The sequence below is a fragment of the Quercus robur genome, chromosome 8 (genome assembly GCF_932294415.1).
Source record: "Quercus robur chromosome 8, dhQueRobu3.1, whole genome shotgun sequence".
NCBI lineage: Eukaryota > Viridiplantae > Streptophyta > Magnoliopsida > Fagales > Fagaceae > Quercus > Quercus robur.
The window spans coordinates 21,937,726-21,956,266 of NC_065541.1; the positions used below are offsets into that span (position 1 = coordinate 21,937,726).

Consider the following 18,541-nt stretch of genomic DNA (forward strand, 5'->3'; position numbering starts at 1 on the left):
GTAAATGTTAGTAGAATAGAAGTATTGTGAGTAGTTTTGGAATATTTAGGTCGTAATCTAGATGACCGCTTTGTATTAATATTAATATATTTTTTTTTGTATAAAATTGTGTAATTGTTTATCCTATTTTCTTTAACTAGAAGGATATGGAAATAGAAAAACATTTTATTCAAAAACAATGATGCATTTGTCAAGTTGTAGAACCACACTTGGTTTGACAAGAATTTTTTATGATATTTTATTTTTATTTTTTTATATATAAGTTATTTTGATTGAATGCAGACATATTTGCCTTTTCATTTCTCTTAGTCTTAGATGATTGAGATTTGAGAGCTATTTGGATTGATTAATCTAATTGGTCAAGTAATCCTATACTAAAATCAATTTCTTTTTGTTCGGACCAATTAATCCTACAACTATAAGAAAACTTTGTTACTACTAAGATATGGCTATGTACAAACATTCAAATGTGATTTAGTGAAATGGTTGGGCATTCGATTTTTTCTTTTCTTTTTTCCCAAATAAAAAGAGGGTCTATGGTGTGGACTCATCAATCTCATGCCACGTGACAACAATGAGTAATACCATGTGTACCATTTGGACTTGATAGGACTATCAATGTGGACATAACACATTCGTTAAAGTACTACTCTAATCGCTCAACTCTTGGCAAGTATTATGTTAAACGATACGATAACTCCTACCACCAAACCACACTCTATGGTGGTGGGCATTCAACCTCTTGATGTTAATGATGTCAATTCTAGATATTATGGAGGGATCATGCATAGTGTTGATAATGTTTATAATGGATGTTGATATAGTGCATGGTGCTAAGATAGTGAGTTAGTGATAGTTTGTAGTATGTTACTCAAATTAATTCTTGGACCTTTCTTTTTCATTTGAAATTTTAAATATAAAACTTTTTTTTTATAGAAGGTTAGAAAAATAAAAATAAAATACATCTTAAATTTTATAAGATTCTTTCGTATGCTTAGAGGTTCTTTTTTAAAGGTTAACACTTTCTATTTATCTTAATTCAAGCTTGTTGCATTTTTCAATTGCAAAAATACCTAGAGGTGTGATTGAAAAATATTGTAACTCCGAATTATGATAGATGAAAATTATTAACTTTTACACTTCATTTGGGAGCCCATAAAGGAATAAAATGAAACAAGTAATTCGTAGAGGAACACTAGCCTAATTTTTATATATTATAATTTGAGATTACTACATTTTTCAATTACAAAAAAAATTAAAAGGTGTGATGAGTATTATACATTTATAGGTAAAATAATTTTTTTATTACACCTCTAAATTTTTTTTTGTGATTGAAAAATTTAATACTCTGAAATTATAATGAATGAAAATTATTCGCATAATTAACATGACCGATTAACTTGACCAAGCATCCACATCAGTCCATGGAAATTTTCTATCTATTTTACACGAAAAAACCTACTTTTTCTATTTTACACGTTCACTTTTACAAAACACCTACATCAGTTTATCTATTCTACACATTTATTCAATAAAATATTCATTATTTTACAATTTTTTATTATTTACTCCCTCACTGCCCCTCTCCCTCACAGACCCACAGCCACCATCACCACCATCATCACCACCCAGCCACCATCACCACCATCATCAGAAACCAGAATCCATTAAATCAGACAACATTGGTCTTAAAATCCCACAAACCCGACTAAAAAACCAAACTCCACCATGAAAATCAAGCTTAAACCCACCACCAATTTCACAAACCAAACCTTCCAAACCCACTCTTTTTCACTCTTCTCCATCCTCTCCATCAGATTTGATCTCACACTCGATTTGAGAACCGGAGAGGACAAAAAAGGCGAGAACTCGATTTGGGTGTGGACAAAATCGAAGCATTGAAAGAGATGGGAGTGCGTTCAACATCGTTGTTCTGGGCACGAGAAGATGAGAGCTTTATGAGTGTGGTTTGGTGGACACCGACGGGCATGAGATCAAGCGTGGCATTGATGCTAGCCAAGCAAATCTCACAGTTGCAATTTGCATCTTTTCTACACCCAGGGTAGTAGCAATTGTCTTGAGTTTCAAACCTCTCGTCTTCCATGGCTATGGCTGTGGCCGTGGTGGTGCTTGCTCGACCTCGTTCTCATCGGCCGCAATGACGATCGGCGGTAGCTAGAGGAAGAAAAATGGATGAGATGAGAGAAAGAGAGAGTTGTGCGCCTGTGAGAGAGAGAGAGAGAGAGAGAGAGAGAGAGAGAGAGAGGAGAGAGGAAAAATTATTAAAAAACAAAATAGACATGCTACAGTATCCGTGTAAATTTATATGGGTACTGTAGCTCGTTGAAAATTTTAGATAAGTTTACACATTTTTAAACAGGCTGATGTGGGTGTATTTTTTGCTTAAAATGTGTAAAATTGGTCAAAATGTATATTTTACTAATTTATAAAACCACTGATGTGGCTCTTAACAGGTAGAGCAGAGATTATACGTGTGTGTGTGTATATATATATATAAAATAAAAAATAAAAAATAAAAAGCGAAAAGAAAGTCGGAAAGCAGAGAGTAAAACGAACTCCGAACATCGTGTTTGAGATTACTCTCATCCCATCATTGTGTTTTGAAACCTCACCTCTCTTAAAAGTTGAAACGAAAACCCACCTCCCAATTTTGCGGTCTTGTTCCTTTATTTCTCTCTTGACATGAGTTTTAATTCTAACTGCTAAAAGGTTCCATTCAATCCGTATTTCTTAGGGCCAAGCCTGAGAGGCCAACAAAAGCGACGATCTTACATGATTAATTCTCTCTCTCTCTCTCTGTAAATGAATTCCAATTTTATACTTATAAAAACTTCAAATCAATTTCAATTCTATATAATTCTCTTTCACCCCAAACAGAATTGAGACTCTTTGATGGCCGAATCGAAGACAAAATCCCAGAAACTGTCTCCCAAAAATGACACATTGGTCGATAGGATCAGCGATTTACCAGAATCTCTTATTTGCCACATCCTTTCATTTCTTCCAATCCAAGAGGCAGTAGCCACAAGCATTTTGTCAAGCAGATGGGAACACCTTTGGACTCTCGTCTCGAGACTCGACCTCGACAGTGTAACAATCGGCGATTCATTGTCATGCGGTCAATCGCCTAATCAAGGTCAGTGCAAACCCTTCAGCTTTGGGCACATTGTGTCCACACTCTTGACTCTACACACAGCACCTTACCTTCGAACTTTTCGCCTCAAATGCTTCTTCTGTCGTAACTGTTCTCGTCTTGATAAATGGATTGGCAATGTCGTTGAACGTAAATTGGAAGAACTTGATCTCGAGATTTATGGTGATGATTCCATTTGGAAATTGCCTCAGAGCATTTTCTCTTGCAAGACGTTAGTAGTTTTGAATTTGAATGGCACGATTGTGCTTGATCCTCCTCCATCATTTCAATTCCCAAGCCTAAAGATACTCCGTCTGATACATATTGTTTATAGACCTGACTCTGTTTTTAGGCTCCTCTCTGGCTGCCCGGTTCTCGAAGATTTGTCATTTCAAAGAGAAGATTTGGAGGGTGTGTTCAAACATAAAATATGTGCTTCTACTTTGAAACGTTTAAGTATAACTTTTGGCCAATCTGAATTTGATGGATCTTATTTTGGTTCTCTTGATTACAAACTTGAGATAAACGCTCCAGCTCTGGAGTACTTTAAGTTTGATGGTCATCTGCGTGACATTGTTTTCCTTCACAAACTAGACAGCTTAGTTCAGGCTGATGTTTATATTAGTAGTTTTGAGGCTCCTACATTTTGGGTAGATTGGGAAGATGATAGACATCGCAATGAATGTTGTGCAGATAGGGTATTCAACTTTCTTGCCGCACTCTATAACGTCAAACTCCTGTCATTTTTCTCTAGTGGCTTAAAGGTGAGGTCCTTTTATTAGAATGTTTTATTCTTGTTCAAATTGCACTTACTCCTTCAACAATTGTGGGATGGAAAAAGTGAGGTTGTAAATTAAAGTTTTAATAGCAATATTAGAAATGGTAGGACAATAGCTGGTTAAAGTCTCACTCCATTCTCTATTGAATTTAAATACAGTTACTAGCACAAGCTTTGACTTTGTTGTGATTATACTCATGTCATGCAGTGTCTCAGCTATGGTTCTGCTTGCCTTTCCCAGTTCCAAAATTTGGTCCAATTGGACTTCAAAGTTAATGCTTGGACATGGCACATGCTACAAGCCTTGCTCCAAAATGCTCCTAATCTAGAAGTTCTTTTTGTTACTCATAAGGTTAGTTTAATTAATGTGATGTACTTTTAGTTGATCTTCCCTAAAATTAACACTTATGATTTGTTGTGTCTTTTGTCATCAGAGTCATGGTTACCTTAAACACAAAGTATGCTGGAAGGAGCCACCAGATGATCCTAATAATTTGACATCTTGCCTTACTAGTTTCTGGTATAAAGGATTTGGTTTCAAACATGAACTGGAATTTGTAAAATATATTCTAAAGGAGGCAAGAGTGTTGAAGAAAGCAACAATTCATGTTCGTGATGGAAAGTTAAAGGGAAGCATTGTCAAGAAAATATCTAGGTTCCCAAGGTGCTCAATAACATGTCTTCTTACAGTCAATTGAGGTATATTTGTTTAACTGCTACTTAGCAACTGATTGGATGTATGTTCAAACTATTTTCAGTTATAAGTATAACAGACACTTCTTGTGGTATAGTTACATTACTCTTTTATGGTTTTTAATGATATTTTTTTTTTCCATGTTTTGCCCCTTTCTAAATTATTTAAGTGAAAGAGAGAGAGAATCAATTATATAAAGTACTCCAACCTTCTCGGAATAAAATTGTTTCCTGGCTTCAAGATAATAGATTTGTGAAATCCATTTGTCATTTTTAATATAAGTATAATTGACTTTTGAGTCTAGTTAAAAATTTGATAAAGAAATGTTCATGAATAAACTTTTGATACTTCTTGATATGCCTAAAATTTTAGAATTTGGTTCACTCAATTTGTTTTTTGACTATGAAGTTTAAAGTGGTAAATAATTGAATGTTTTGAATAAATTTGTGACTATATAAATTATATGTTAGAAAAAAGGCTTAGAACCTTTGAAATACTAGAACCCTAGACATGCATTTTAAAATAAAATAAAATTGCCTTACTACTCAATCTTCACAAATATATGTATACTCATAGATAACTCTTCAGTGTAACAGGTGGGAACTTCATTCTATCGACATGGCACCTCTATTACTTGACATGACCATGTGCAAACCTCAATCCCTCCTCCCTTTTACCCTCTCTTTTTTTTTTTTTTTTTTTTTCCTTATAATGTATATAAGTTAGATATGCAAAGACAGTAAGAAACCTTATGTACGCCAATAGGTGTTAGATATATTAAGAAGCACTTCTTAACGTAGACGAGATGACAAAGTAAGATGTCCAAGGTAAATCTTCTTGGGTGGTTCTGCCTTATCACTGGTTGTACGTATTAAGGAGTTTCAAGTCCTTGTTTATTTTTGAACATCTTGAATCTTAGAGGAAAAAGTTCTTGGTGATCTATCTTTAGTTTATGAGTTCATGTTCTAAATGGTTTATAGCAATCATGATGACCCATTTTTGGACTATTTAAACACCTGTATCTTAAATGAGTTTGGCTTTTGATAAGGATGCTTCTAGACCCAAAAGGCTGCGGTGGTTCTTAACTTCTTATGTGAAATGTGTCTGCTACTTTGATATGGCTAGATGATTGATGCAGAACCTGTTAGGTCATCCATTACAACTGAAACAAGGAATTCAAAATGATGTCAACTTGTATGTTCCTACATGGAACCATGATGGACAGTTTTCCCATTCATCTAACTCTTATACATGTTCACTTATTTTTTAACTTTGATGCTTTCACTATTATTCTTTTCATCTTTTTTCCTCTTCCTGCATTGCAGACTCAAATTTTAAAATATTACCCACTTTCCGATAAATATAAACCTTAGGAAAAATCTGGATTTCTTTGTAGATAATTCTACCTCTGTAGTTCTGCCTCAAACTCACACCATATAGAAGATTACTTACATATGTCATTGATTTCTGACTTTTTGTTGTGAAATCAATTGCTTTGGATCAAGATCTACTTGTATGCATTAATGTTTCTTCTCAATCATGGTGTTTGAATAAATGTTTCTACATGTTATCAGTTTCTCTTTTTGACAGCAACACATCAACCTAGAGTGATCTGAGTCAAAATTTTTATTTAAATCTAAAATTATATTAACATTTCAGTCTTCAACCAATTTGTGAAAATAGCATAGATCTTGAAATTGCACCTTCAGATCTTGATTTTAGGTTGAAATCGTGAGTTGAAGATATAAATTTGAGCTTAGTTGGCAATTTACAGGTTGTAGGAGGTGTCCACTTCTGCAACATGAACTTGGATGTTGAACCCACTTTTTGTTGATGTATATAAGGCATAATATCTTAAATGTAACAGGTGGTGTCTGTTTACAATTTACATGGTACCTCCATAGCTTGTCTTGACCGTGTGCTAGGTTCATTTTTCCTCCTTTTTTTTTTTTTTTTGAGAAACACTTTGTCCTAAATTTGTAATGTATATTTGGCACATATGCAACTATTGAAGTGCCTTATGACATATGTACTCTCACAGGGCTTAGCTATAGTAAGATTCACTTCTTGGTTTAGATGAGATTATAAAGGAGAATCTCAAAGGTATATCTTTCTTCTTCTTTTTTTTGGTAAATAAGGTGTATCTTCTTTTGTGCTTATGCGTTATTATTACTTGTATTTATTAAATAGTTGCAACTCCTTTGTTTATTAATCAACTTCTTGATTCTTGGTGGAAAATTTGTTGGTGAGCCATGTTTAATTTATGAATCCATCTTTACAAATGGTATTTAGTAGTCACGAGGACCCATTTTTGGGCTGTTTAAGTATCTTATGAAGCAAAATGGTTTGTCTACTATGATATGCATTGTTAATTTAGGTGATTCAAATACTGTTAACATTTATGTTCCTATATGAAACCATGAAAGAGTACTTAGTTATTATGTTGAATTGGTATGAGCTTCTATGGTATGCAACCAATTGCTTTGGACCTACTTTTTACGTGGTAGCAGGGTTTGGAAGCTGTTATTGAGAAGGGTATCTAATAAGAGAATTATGTATTGTGTGATAATTTTCATCGAAAGAAACATGAAAATCCAGCAGCATTACATGATGGGATGAAACAAGTATGCCACATTATAGGATATAGTATATATAAAATGCTATTTTACTCAAAATCCACTACAATTAACAAAACTCAATAAATTGTTTCTCAACAAATAGTGTAAATTGTGAAAATTATATCTCAAATACACAAACATAAACCAAATGGAAGTGATAGATTAGCAAAGAACATAATAATATGAAATCTCCACATTAATGGATTTGAACATAAACCTATGGAAACTTATACAAAAAAACATAAACCAAATGTAAGTGATTGATCAGCAAATAACATAACAATATGAATTCTCCACATTAATGGATATGATCTTGATTAGGAATGACAACGGGTCGGGTTTGGGCCGGGTTTTTCATACTCGGACCCGACCCGCGGGTCTGTCCTAAAAACCTAGACCCGGCCCGTTTATTAAATGGATTTTTTTTTAACACTAAACTCGACCCGTCAGGCACCCGCGGGCCTCGCCCAGCATGCCACGATTTGGGCCTAAACTGTGGCCCAATCCCCAAAAAAAAAATTTGCCTAAAGTCTTCATACTGTGGCCTAATAATTAAAAAAAAAAATGTTTGCCCAGATTCATTATTTTTGAAAATGTGTTTGACAGATTGAAGGCTTGAATCTAGGCAAACACAAATTTTTTTTTTTTTTTTTTTTTTAATTTACTAGCAGGAGTATACTTAGGTAGAGAAAATCAAAGAAATCAAAGAATGAAATACCCACATACAAAAATTGTTGAAAAATAATAAAGATTTGAGGATCGGTAGAGAAAATCAAAGAATGAAATTGAAAACTTGAAAAATAAAAAGACCCACCAGGAAATCATGGATGAACAATGACCAAAGATTTATGATTTTCCCTTTCAAAATCACAAAAACAAACACAATTCCTATCACAAACACAAACACAAAAATTTCAAATTTATAATTTTCCCATTCAAAATCACAAACACAAACACAAATTCAGATTTATGATTTTCCCATTCAAAATCACAAACACAAAAACAGACACAAACATAAACACAAAAATTTCAGATTTATGATTTTCCCTTACAAAATCACAAACACAAATACAAATCCTAACACAAACAAAAACAATTCACATGATTGAGACGAAATGAACCCAAAAAAGAAAAAGAAAAAAAAAAAGATAGAGAACGAGGTGGTCCGGTGGAGACACATGGAGGAAGCGAGGCAGCTAGAGGCGCAAGTGATGGCTAGTGGTGAAGGGCTTCAAGCTAATCAGGCCGGCGGTGACAGATATTCAGGCCGGCGATGACAGATCGGGGGTTGGGGGTGAGTGAGAGGGAGTGACTGAGAGAGTGGGAGAGGGGAAAGAGATATGCGGCTGAGTGAGTGAAATGAGAACATAGGGTTAGGGTTTTTTTTTTTTTTTTTTTTTTTTTTTTTTTTTTAACTTACAAATATATATATATATATATATATATGGTGGTATTTTAGTATTTTTAACTTATATATAAATGGGTCGGGTCCAGGTCCGGGTTCGGGTTGGGTTTTTGCAAAAACCCGAACCCGACTCAGACCCACTTCGGGTTTTTTTTTTTTAAAAAAACCCATACTCGACCCTATAATTTATCGGGCCTGGTAAAATCCGACCCATTAGGGTCGGGCCGGACTGGGTATTCGCAGGTCAGATATAAATTGCCATCCCTAATCTTGATTGCTAGCAGGGCCAGGAAGCTGTTCTTTAGGGTATCCCATGAAAGAATTGTGTACTGCATAAAATATTTCATAAAAAGAAATATGTAAATCAAGCAGCATTAGATGATGGGATGAAACAGGTATGCCACATTATAATATGTCTAGGATACTATTGTCATAAATTACAGTGTTGCATTTTCGTGGCCATGAAATGATAAAGTAGGAAATTACCTTTAGGAGGCAAAGTGCCCGTTTGTATCTGCTTTCAGACTACAAAAAGCGCTTTTTGAAACCAAAAAAATAAATCAGGCGTTTGGTAATGTTTCAAAACGTGCTTTCTCAAAAAAGCTGTGTTTTGAAATGCAAAGAATTCATCCAAAACGTGCGGAAAGGTTTCTCGAGCTTTTGCAAACGCAAAAACGCTTTTGATCAATATTACCTTTGGAAATGCAAGGAATGACCCAAATTACCCTCATCTCACTAACCACAAAATACACTGAAAACTGAAAAGAAAAACACGAAAAATAATAGCTACAATATGCCGGAACCTCCACTGCCAATCTCACTCTCAACAACCCGATCTAAATCTTCCAACATGTGAGAAATTGTCTTTTACTTTAGGATATGTGATCTCCCCCTCTCCTCTTCCTTTACTTGGAACATCCATCTTGTTCTCCATTGAATGACTGAATTACTTTAAGAATCTCATCAATTTTACTCTCATTCCAAATTTTAATCAAATTCTCAAATCCTTTACAAGGATTTGTACAGTCTCTTTAGCTTACAAATTCCTTCGCCTTAACTTATATATTTTTCTTTGAAAATCTCATGGCCGTATCTGGATAAGGTCAATCTTATTTTCCATTCCCCTATCATCTACAATGTAGTGTCCAAGGGAAGAGTAATTCCCTTGAATCTCCCAAAAATTATCGTCGGTGTAAAAATTGATTTTGTACCAATTTACATGGTGCCATTTCAATATGTTACCAATGCTATCTCTCATTGTCTTCCATGGTCCTTACTATTTAATAAATAGTATTTATCTTCTCTATTTAGAATATTTGGTTATCTTAAAAAAAATCACCATTCAACAGATAGATTCACACCATTATTCAACATGCCATAGAATTTTACCAATGCTATCTCTGCTTCAGCACCATGCCAAGCACACGACACCATTCAGAACATGAAAAGAAACAGCTAGTATCATTTTGAAGAAGGAATTGATGTGTCCTAAGAACATTATGAAAAAAACATATTACAATGTTCAAATTAACTTCCAGACAAGCAATTATTCTTTGTTGAACTAAAAATAAAAAAGAAGAGTATAGAAAAGCCTCTAAGAAATCGCATTGTCAAAAATATTTGGAAAAACTGCTGGAGTGTTGTTTAGGGGGTTCTCTCTCCAAAATTGAGAGAAAAATGCATTTAGAGAGGCTATTGGGGATGCTTGATTTCACCAGCATAAAATAAAACCCTGAATACAAACAATCATTTCTCATAGACACACTCATCACCATCACGATAGTAAGTAATAACCACAGTAAAGAGAGGATATCAATATTCAACAAGTACTAAATCTAATAGTATTAACCAAGAAAATATGCAACAGAGAGAGTACAACCCCATTCTACAATCTCAACCCTTTAAGAAGAAGGAAAAGAAAAATTGTCAAAAAACAATTTCATCAATGATGATCAAAGACTCACTTCCTCTTCCTAACTTGGAAATCATCATCATCCTTATCCTCTTCCTCAACAAAGTCATCATCATCAACATCCTCATCCTCATCACTCCACTCATCTTCATCAAGCCCATCCAACTCATCCTCCTCCTCCTCATCATCATCACCATCATTGACACGTCGCTGACTGGCAGCCTCCACAACCCGAGTCTGGTCCTTGGCAAAATACCCATTTACCAAACCAGCTTCTTTATCAGCTTTCTCAACAAAGACAAAGCCACCACTAGCCCTCTCACCTTTATCAATAGCTACCACACCCTCTTCCCCCTTAAGATTAAGATCAAACCCAAAGACCCCACCTTCTCTTTTGTTGAACACAATGTTATGAGCAGCCACCTTGGAGGTATTGTTTATGCCATTGCATTTTTGGACGATGCGATTCCGAAGGATATGGAGGGGAACTTTGGTGTTTCCAAGTACCATTCTGGTTGCCATTGTTAAGGCTTAGGGAAGTGAAAACTATGGAAGTTGTCTGTGTTTGTTTGCTGGCTTTGCTGGAAGTGGAGGCTGAGTACAGAGTAGCCAAGCGTGCGGTATCATATATGGAGGGTTTAGGGTTTTAGGGGGACACGTGGCCTTCTAGCGTGTGCAGAAGGTGGTTCTAGAGACTTCCTGGTTGGTAAAGGTTGCCTTGTAGCATTTTCTATTGCAAAATGTTGGTGGTTATGGAAATAAGCGGTAGAATTGAGATTAATCCTCCTTCATCTTTCAATTACTGAGCCTAAAGATTCTATCCTTTTTTTTTTTTAAAGAAGTATTTTAATCTGGCGACTAGGCCTGTCCAGCGACTCGTGTAATCCGACCCGCCCGACCCGAAGGTCCATGGGTGAATCCGAGTGCATATACGGGTTGGTTACGGTTGTTGTTTTAAGAGGAACCGAATAATCGGTTCGGGTTTCAGGTTACACAATAAAAAATCCAAATAACCCTACCCGACCGAATATTTGGTAAAATAAAATAATAAACCACTCTCCACCACAGTCCACTCAGTCTGCTATAAGTCATGTCATGAGCTGGTTAGTGGGTAATGTTCTGATCAACCATTTTTGGGCACAACTTCCCAATTTCAAATCCAACCATTTAAATCTTTTTTTTTTTTTTTTTAAGAAATAGCTGTTTAAAATCAACGGTTATAAATAATACTACTCAGTCTACTCTACAGCAGTACAGCCCCCTAGCACAGCACAGAGAGTCAGAGATATCAAAATCAACGGTTAAAATTAAACTAATATCAAAATCTAACGGTCACAATTAAAGATGAAATATTTGATTAGATATCTCAATCTTAATCTCATATCCCAACTCTCTCTCTCACTCTTCAGAGTTCAATCTTCACCGAATCAAGATCAAGTGATCAACATGTCATCAACGGCCTCAATCTCTCTTCATTCTTCACCTAATCACTCTCTCACCAAATCCACGGCCTCAGACCTCACTCTCTCTCTCTCTCTAATCGCAATCTCATACCTCTCAGGCTCTCACTCTCAAAGTAACGTTCTCTGTATCTCTCTCTCTCTCTCTCTATCTCAATCTCAAATCCTCAAAACCTGGAATCTCTTCACCAAATCCTCTAGTCTCACACAAATGCTCTCTGTCTCTCACTCTCTAATCTCTACAGTCCCTTCACCAATTTCATACGAAATCTCAAATCTTCATCAGTCTTCAATCTTCACTCTTTAAAAGCTTTCATCTTCGATCTTCTCACCAATGAACAGACCACACTCTCAAACTCTCAGTTCTCACTTTGCCTCTCTCTACTCCAAGGTCCAAACCCTAGCTTCTCACTACAAGTTCTTCACACCTAGCCACCGCCGCCGCCGCCGCCACCACCAACAGCCACTCCTCTCCCTGCCGCCGATCATATGGGTTGAACCTAGGGTATGTGTTCTCCTTTTCTCATCTCTCTTTTTTTCAGTCTCTCATTGATTATATATGTTATGAAAATCTACTGTTAAAATCAAATAAACCCTAAGTTTTATAATTTGAAACCCTAACTAGAAATAGTTGAAACCTTAACCATTTACTTTTGTTCTTTGTTCTTTGTTCAGTAACTTCAGTTGTTTGATTAATTTTGTTCCTATTTAAAATTTATTTAGGAATTGAAAGTTGTACATGTGGGGTTTTCAGTCTTCAAACTTGAAATTAACACCCACGGTTTTTTAAGGTATGATTTTTGTTTCCCTTTGTTTTTTGTGTTCAAAGTTGGGATTTTGTTCTTTTTTTGTTAGAGACGTAGAGTTGATTCATGTAACTTAAGCTGTTGTGGATGTGTTCAATGTTTCAGCTTTTATTATTTAGTAAAATTTATACTGTTAAAAATCAAATAAACTCCCAAGTTTTTTGTTCTTTGTTTATTTGTTTGATTAATTCTGTTCTTATTTTAATTTTACTCAGGAATTGAAAGTTGTCCAAGTGGGGTTTTCAGTCTTCAAATTCATAACTCCAACACCCCTAGTTTCTTTAAGGTATGATTTTTGTTTCCCTTTGTGTTTTGTGTTAAAAGTAGGGATTTTGTTCTTTTTTTTGTTAGAGTTTTATGTAGAATGCTGTTATCTGGATTCAAGCATCAAAGATTTTCCTTTTTGGTTTGTTTGATTATTATTATTAATTGTTAGTTTGCTAATTTCTATGTTTGATTTTTTAGGTCATGGATTCCTCCACTAATGCTCCCTTTGTTTCTACACAAGCGGATGGTGCTACTGCCACTGCCACCCAAGAGGCTGCTGCTGCAACCCAAGCTGAAGCTACTGATGGTGAGTTGCCCCCAGTTCCACCTAGTGTAGTGAGTAAGACTGGTATTGGTAGTGGTAGGAAAAAGTCTTTAGCTTGGAATCATTTTGAAAAAGTAAAGGTAGACGAGGGTGTCACTATGGCTGTATGTAATTATTGTAAAAAATCATATCTGGCTGATAGTAAGAGTTGTGGTATTAGTAATTTGTTAGCTCATGTGACAATCTGTCCTAAGAACCCTAATAAAGAAGATAAAGGGCAGAAAACCTTAGCTTTTGAACCCAAAAATGATGGAGATGAAGGGTTCAAACTTGTGTCAACAACTTTTTCTGTTGAGGCTTCTAGAAAGGCACTAGCTGAAATGATAATAATTGATGAGTTGCCTTTTAGGTGTGTTGAGGGTTATGGGTTTAAGAAATATGTAACTATCTTACAACCTAAGCTTCGTCTAAAAGATATTCCATCTCGACAAACTGTGGCTAGAGATGTGATTGGAATTTATAATAGTGAGAGAGAGAGAAGCTAAGGAAATCCTTGAAGGGTTGTAGGGTGTGTCTTACTACGGACACATGGACTTCTCTACAAAATTTGAATTATATGTGTCTCACATGTCACTTTATTGATGATGCTTGGAAGTTGCATAAGAGAATTTTAAATTTTTGTCAAGTTGAAGATCATAAGGGGGAGACTATAGGTAGAAAGATTGAGATGTCTTTGCGTGAGTGGGGTATTGATGGCATATTCACTTTGACAGTGGATAATGCTAGTTCCAATTTAACCACAATTAAATTTTTACAAAGGGTAACAAAAGATTGGAATGGGACAGTTTTAGGAAATGAGTTAGTGCACATGAGGTGTTGTGCCCATATCCTAAATCTCATTGTTGGGGAGGGTTTGAAAGAAATTGATGCATCTATTGCTAGGGTGCGTGAAGCTGTGAGGTATGTGAAGTCCTCGTCCAATAGAAATCAAACCTTTAGGAATTTTATGGAGAGGTTAGGTATGGACTCCAAGAGTCTTCTTATCCTAAATCTCATTGTTGGGGAGGGTTTGAAAGAAATTGATGCATCTGTTGCTAGGGTGCGTGAAGCTGTGAGGTATGTGAAGTCCTCGTCCAATAGAAATCAAACCTTTAGGAATTTTATGGAGAGGTTAGGTATGGACTCCAAGAGTCTTCTTTGTTTAGATGTACCTACTAAGTGGAACTCAACTTACCTTATGTTAGAAACTGCTGAAAAATTCGAGAAAGTATTCCTTAGGATGGACTTTGAAGATGATGGTTATTCATCATATTTTAGGAGCAAGGAAGATAGTGGTGGTTTGGGATCTCCTTGTATGAGTGATTTCCAAAATTGTAGGACATTTGTGACTTTCTTGAGGCTTTTTTACAATGCAACAAAGAAGTTCTCTGGCTCTTTGTATGTGACCTCAAATGCCTTTTTTGATGAGATCTTTGTTAATCAGGAGAGTATTTCTCATTTAGTTAAATCCTAAAACACCCTCTTGAAAAACACAGCCACAAACATGCAAACTATATTTGAGAAGTACTGGGGGGAAGATGATAAAATTAATCCTCTTTTGTATGTGGCTGTTGTTCTTGATCCACGAAAAAAATTGAGGTTTTGAAGTTCTCTTTTTCTGAAATTTATGGGAATGAAGTGGGGAATGTGATGGTTGATAAGGTGAAAGCTCTTTTGATGAAGTTGTATACTTTTTTCTGTTCTGTTAATTCCCCAAATGTGCAAGAACCAAGTGGGGGTGAGAGGACACCAATGGTAGGTGATGCAAGTGATCCATATGTGATGGTTCACTCTCGATATGAGCTTTTCTTAGAAGTTGAGCAATCTATAAGTTGTAGTAATGAGGTTGACAAGTATTTAGCTGAAAATTGTGATGGTAGAAGGGATGTGAATTTTGAGGTGTTGGGGTGGTGGAAGGACAATTCTAGTAGGTACCCAATGTTGTCCAAAGTGGCTAAGGATGTGCTGACTGTACCAGTTTCGACTGTTGCATCTAAGTCAGCATTCAGCACCGGAGGCCGCATTGTTGATCCATTTCGAAGTTCTCTCTCTCCTCTCATGGTTCAAAACCTTGTATGTGCACAAAATTGGCTTCAAGCCACAGTACCAATTTCTCATCGCCAATCAAGGGATGAGGTTGAGGCATTGGAGGAGGAATTTCATGATTTAGGTAATATGTTTAAATTCTAGAACCTATAGTCTATGTCTCATGTTCAAACAAAATTTAATATGTTGTATTTATTTCCTTTTCTTTTCTAGTTTTAAATCAACAGTCATCATCAAGTGCATCAGCAAGTACCAGCTCCAAATTGGGTTCTAGCTTAGACAAACGACCCATAATTAGTGTTGAAGATTGATAACTGACTTGGTATGTTACTGCCTTTGGCCTCTTACTGTTATAAGCTTGCTGGCTTGCTGCCCTTTATATTTGGTCTTGTATTTGGTAGTAATGTATTATTTGTTAAATATTATTTTGTCTTTTGTAGGCGGAATCACTTATTTTGTAAAGGAGGCAGAACCTTTTGGGAACATTTTGGAAGTTTTTTTGTAAATTGCTTTTCTAACAATACTAGTCTTAATGCTTATAGGAAAGAAATCCTAGGAATCATATAGGTTTTCTTTTCTATTAGTTATAAGCTTGAGAATTTGTCATTTAATGTTTGGGAAAAGCTATTTTTTTTGGAAATACCTGTGGTATTTTATAATTTGTAATTAATTATATTGCTGGGAACATTGTATAGCCAGCAAGGTTGCTGCCTTATGATTTACTGCCTTGTGGAAACATTGATTTTACTGCCTTCTTATAATTAATCACTTGTTGTGTGGTTGTTGGAATGGAAATACACGTTTTGTGTATTGTTTTGCTATTTTGTCCAGGTTATTTGTTGGGGTAATTTTTGGGTAGTCAATGTGGCTGTTTAACAAGTCACAGGTGGTGAAAATAGGATTTTGTGTGTTACTTGTGTTGTGCTCTTTGTTTAGGTTTTACAATATATATTGATGAGTTTAGTTTTTGTGGTCCATGTGTGGATGCTGAACGGATGTTGTAAAAATAGGTTTATTTTGTGTTGTTGTGGGGTATTTTGTTCAGGATATTTAATGCTTAATAGGTGGTAGAAATTGGCTTATTTTGTGACCTTTGGTGAGGTTATTTTTCTAGGAAGTTTTTGTTCTGAAGGCCCAATATATTTGGAAGTGAAGTTGCTTAATTTAAGTTTAGTTGAAAGCCCCATTTTTTTAAAAAAATTAGGGAAAACGGAGGCCCAATCTGTTTTATATGGAAAGTTTAAAAATTATGACACCCAAATAATTTTTAAAATTGCCAACTCCTTAATTTGGGCTAAAAGGGCTGATAAAATTTTACCAACAAAAATTTCATAGAAGTTCAAAAACTGGGCCCATATTAATGGCCCAACCCGCCTAACCGACAACTCCGATCCGCCCATCTGGTGACCCGAAGCACCGGATCCGACCTGACTATTCGATTGAATACGGGTCTAAGATTCATCCACCCGATTCAAACGGGTCGAGTTCAGTTCAGGCCCAAACCCGAACCGACCCGACCCGTGGACAGGCCTACTGGCGACTACTCTTGACATGCAATGCCTTGGCTTTGGTTCAATTTATTTTTCCAATTTCCAAATTTTGGTCTAATTGGACTTCAAACTTAATCCTTCTAACTGGCATGTGCTTCAAGCCTTGCTCCTTGCATCTCCTAATTTAGAAGGTCTTGTTTTTAATAAGGTTATTCCAATTAATTGGAGGATATTTTTTTAATTAATCTTCCCCAAACCTAAAAATATGATCTACTACTGTATTTTTGCCATCAGCTTTTTTTAAACAGTGAAGACAAAGGCATGCTGGGTGGAGCCTCCAAATGGTCCTGATTATCTTTCATCACACCTTACAAATTTTAATTTTAGAGGATTTGAAGGATTATAACATGAAGTGGAATTTGTAATATATATTCTAAAGGAGGCAAGGGCCTTGAAAACAATGACCATCAAAGCTTCTAGTGGAAAGTTAAAGGAAAGTGTTGACCAGATGCTATCAATGTTCCCAAGGCTCTCTAGGACATGTCTGAAACCAAGGCTCTCTCTCTCTCCCTGAATGGTAATTAGCAACTAATTTCAAAGGCATGCCACAATTGTTTTCTATGTATGGACCTGTGTTGATCATAATGTGTTATTAGTTTTTTCTGGCTGTTAATTCTCTTTTTTGTTCTGCCCTCCTTTTAAATTATTTGATGGAGAGAGAATGGATCAATTATCCGGTGTTCTCTAATCTCCTTGTGAATCGTGATAGATTGATTCTTGTGACAAAAAATGTTCAAAACCTCCACTTGACCTGCACAGTTCAAATAATAGTATGAATTAGGATAAATTTTGGATAAAGAAATGTTCATAAATAAGCTTTTGTTGTCTCTTCATATGAATGATTTTAAAGATTGTTGCCTGGAATAGTTGAAATGGTAAAAAGAATTGAATGTCTCTCTTGAAAGTGTGACCTCAAAAATGAACTATATATTGGAAGAAAGATTCGGTATGTTGTGTACTTTTCTTAGCTTTCTACAAGGTTATTTCTTATCAAATCTTCTTCACTAGCCTATAACTAATTCAGTGATATCATTTTGGCATAACAGGTCAGTGATTTGGCAACATGCATCTTTTGACATAACACCTCTATTACTAGTCATGTATCCGAGTCTTTTGTTTGCCTTTGTAATATGTGCAACTGAAGTAAACATAGGGGTGAAATATAGTATAAGATGCTCTTGGTGTAGATGAAATGATTAAGTAAGATCTTAAAAGCAGAGGTCTGAGCTTTCCTCATTACTTTTTTTTTTGTTTATTAAATAGTTGTAAGCCCTTTCTTCTTGATTCCTTGGGGAAAAAGTTTCTGGTGATCCATGTTTAGATTATCAATTCATGTTTATAGATAGTATTTAGATTAAGTAAGATCTTAAAAGCTTCTTGATTCCTGGAGGAAGCTTATAGACCTATTTGACACTTGGAAAAATGATCACACAGATATTTATACAAATTAATTATCATATTTTTGTTGGTAAGGAAAGCATACGAATCATAAACTAATTACAAATTAAAAGAATTCTCGTTTAGTTCTTCTTGATTAATGTTTAGTT

General features: G+C 35.4%; 1 protein-coding gene across 3 annotated transcripts; it reads left to right on the forward strand.

The window, feature by feature from the left end:
• Positions 1-2,541: 2,541 nt before the first annotated feature.
• On the forward strand, positions 2,542-5,574 carry LOC126694991 (F-box/FBD/LRR-repeat protein At3g52680-like). Of its 3 annotated transcripts, XM_050391577.1 has the most exons (6): positions 2,542-2,796; positions 2,897-3,157; positions 3,848-3,918; positions 4,141-4,284; positions 4,367-4,631; positions 5,223-5,574. In XM_050391577.1, the coding sequence occupies exons 2-5, from the start codon at positions 2,914-2,916 to the stop codon at positions 4,628-4,630; spliced, it is 723 nt and encodes a 240-aa protein (XP_050247534.1). In that variant the 5' UTR covers positions 2,542-2,796; positions 2,897-2,913; the 3' UTR covers position 4,631; positions 5,223-5,574. The 3 variants fall into 3 exon arrangements, with proteins under 3 accessions (XP_050247534.1, XP_050247533.1, XP_050247532.1); XM_050391576.1 differs by having other exon boundaries at positions 2,897-3,918; positions 5,215-5,574; XM_050391575.1 differs by having other exon boundaries at positions 2,897-3,918.
• The last annotated feature ends 12,967 nt before the right edge of the window (positions 5,575-18,541 follow it).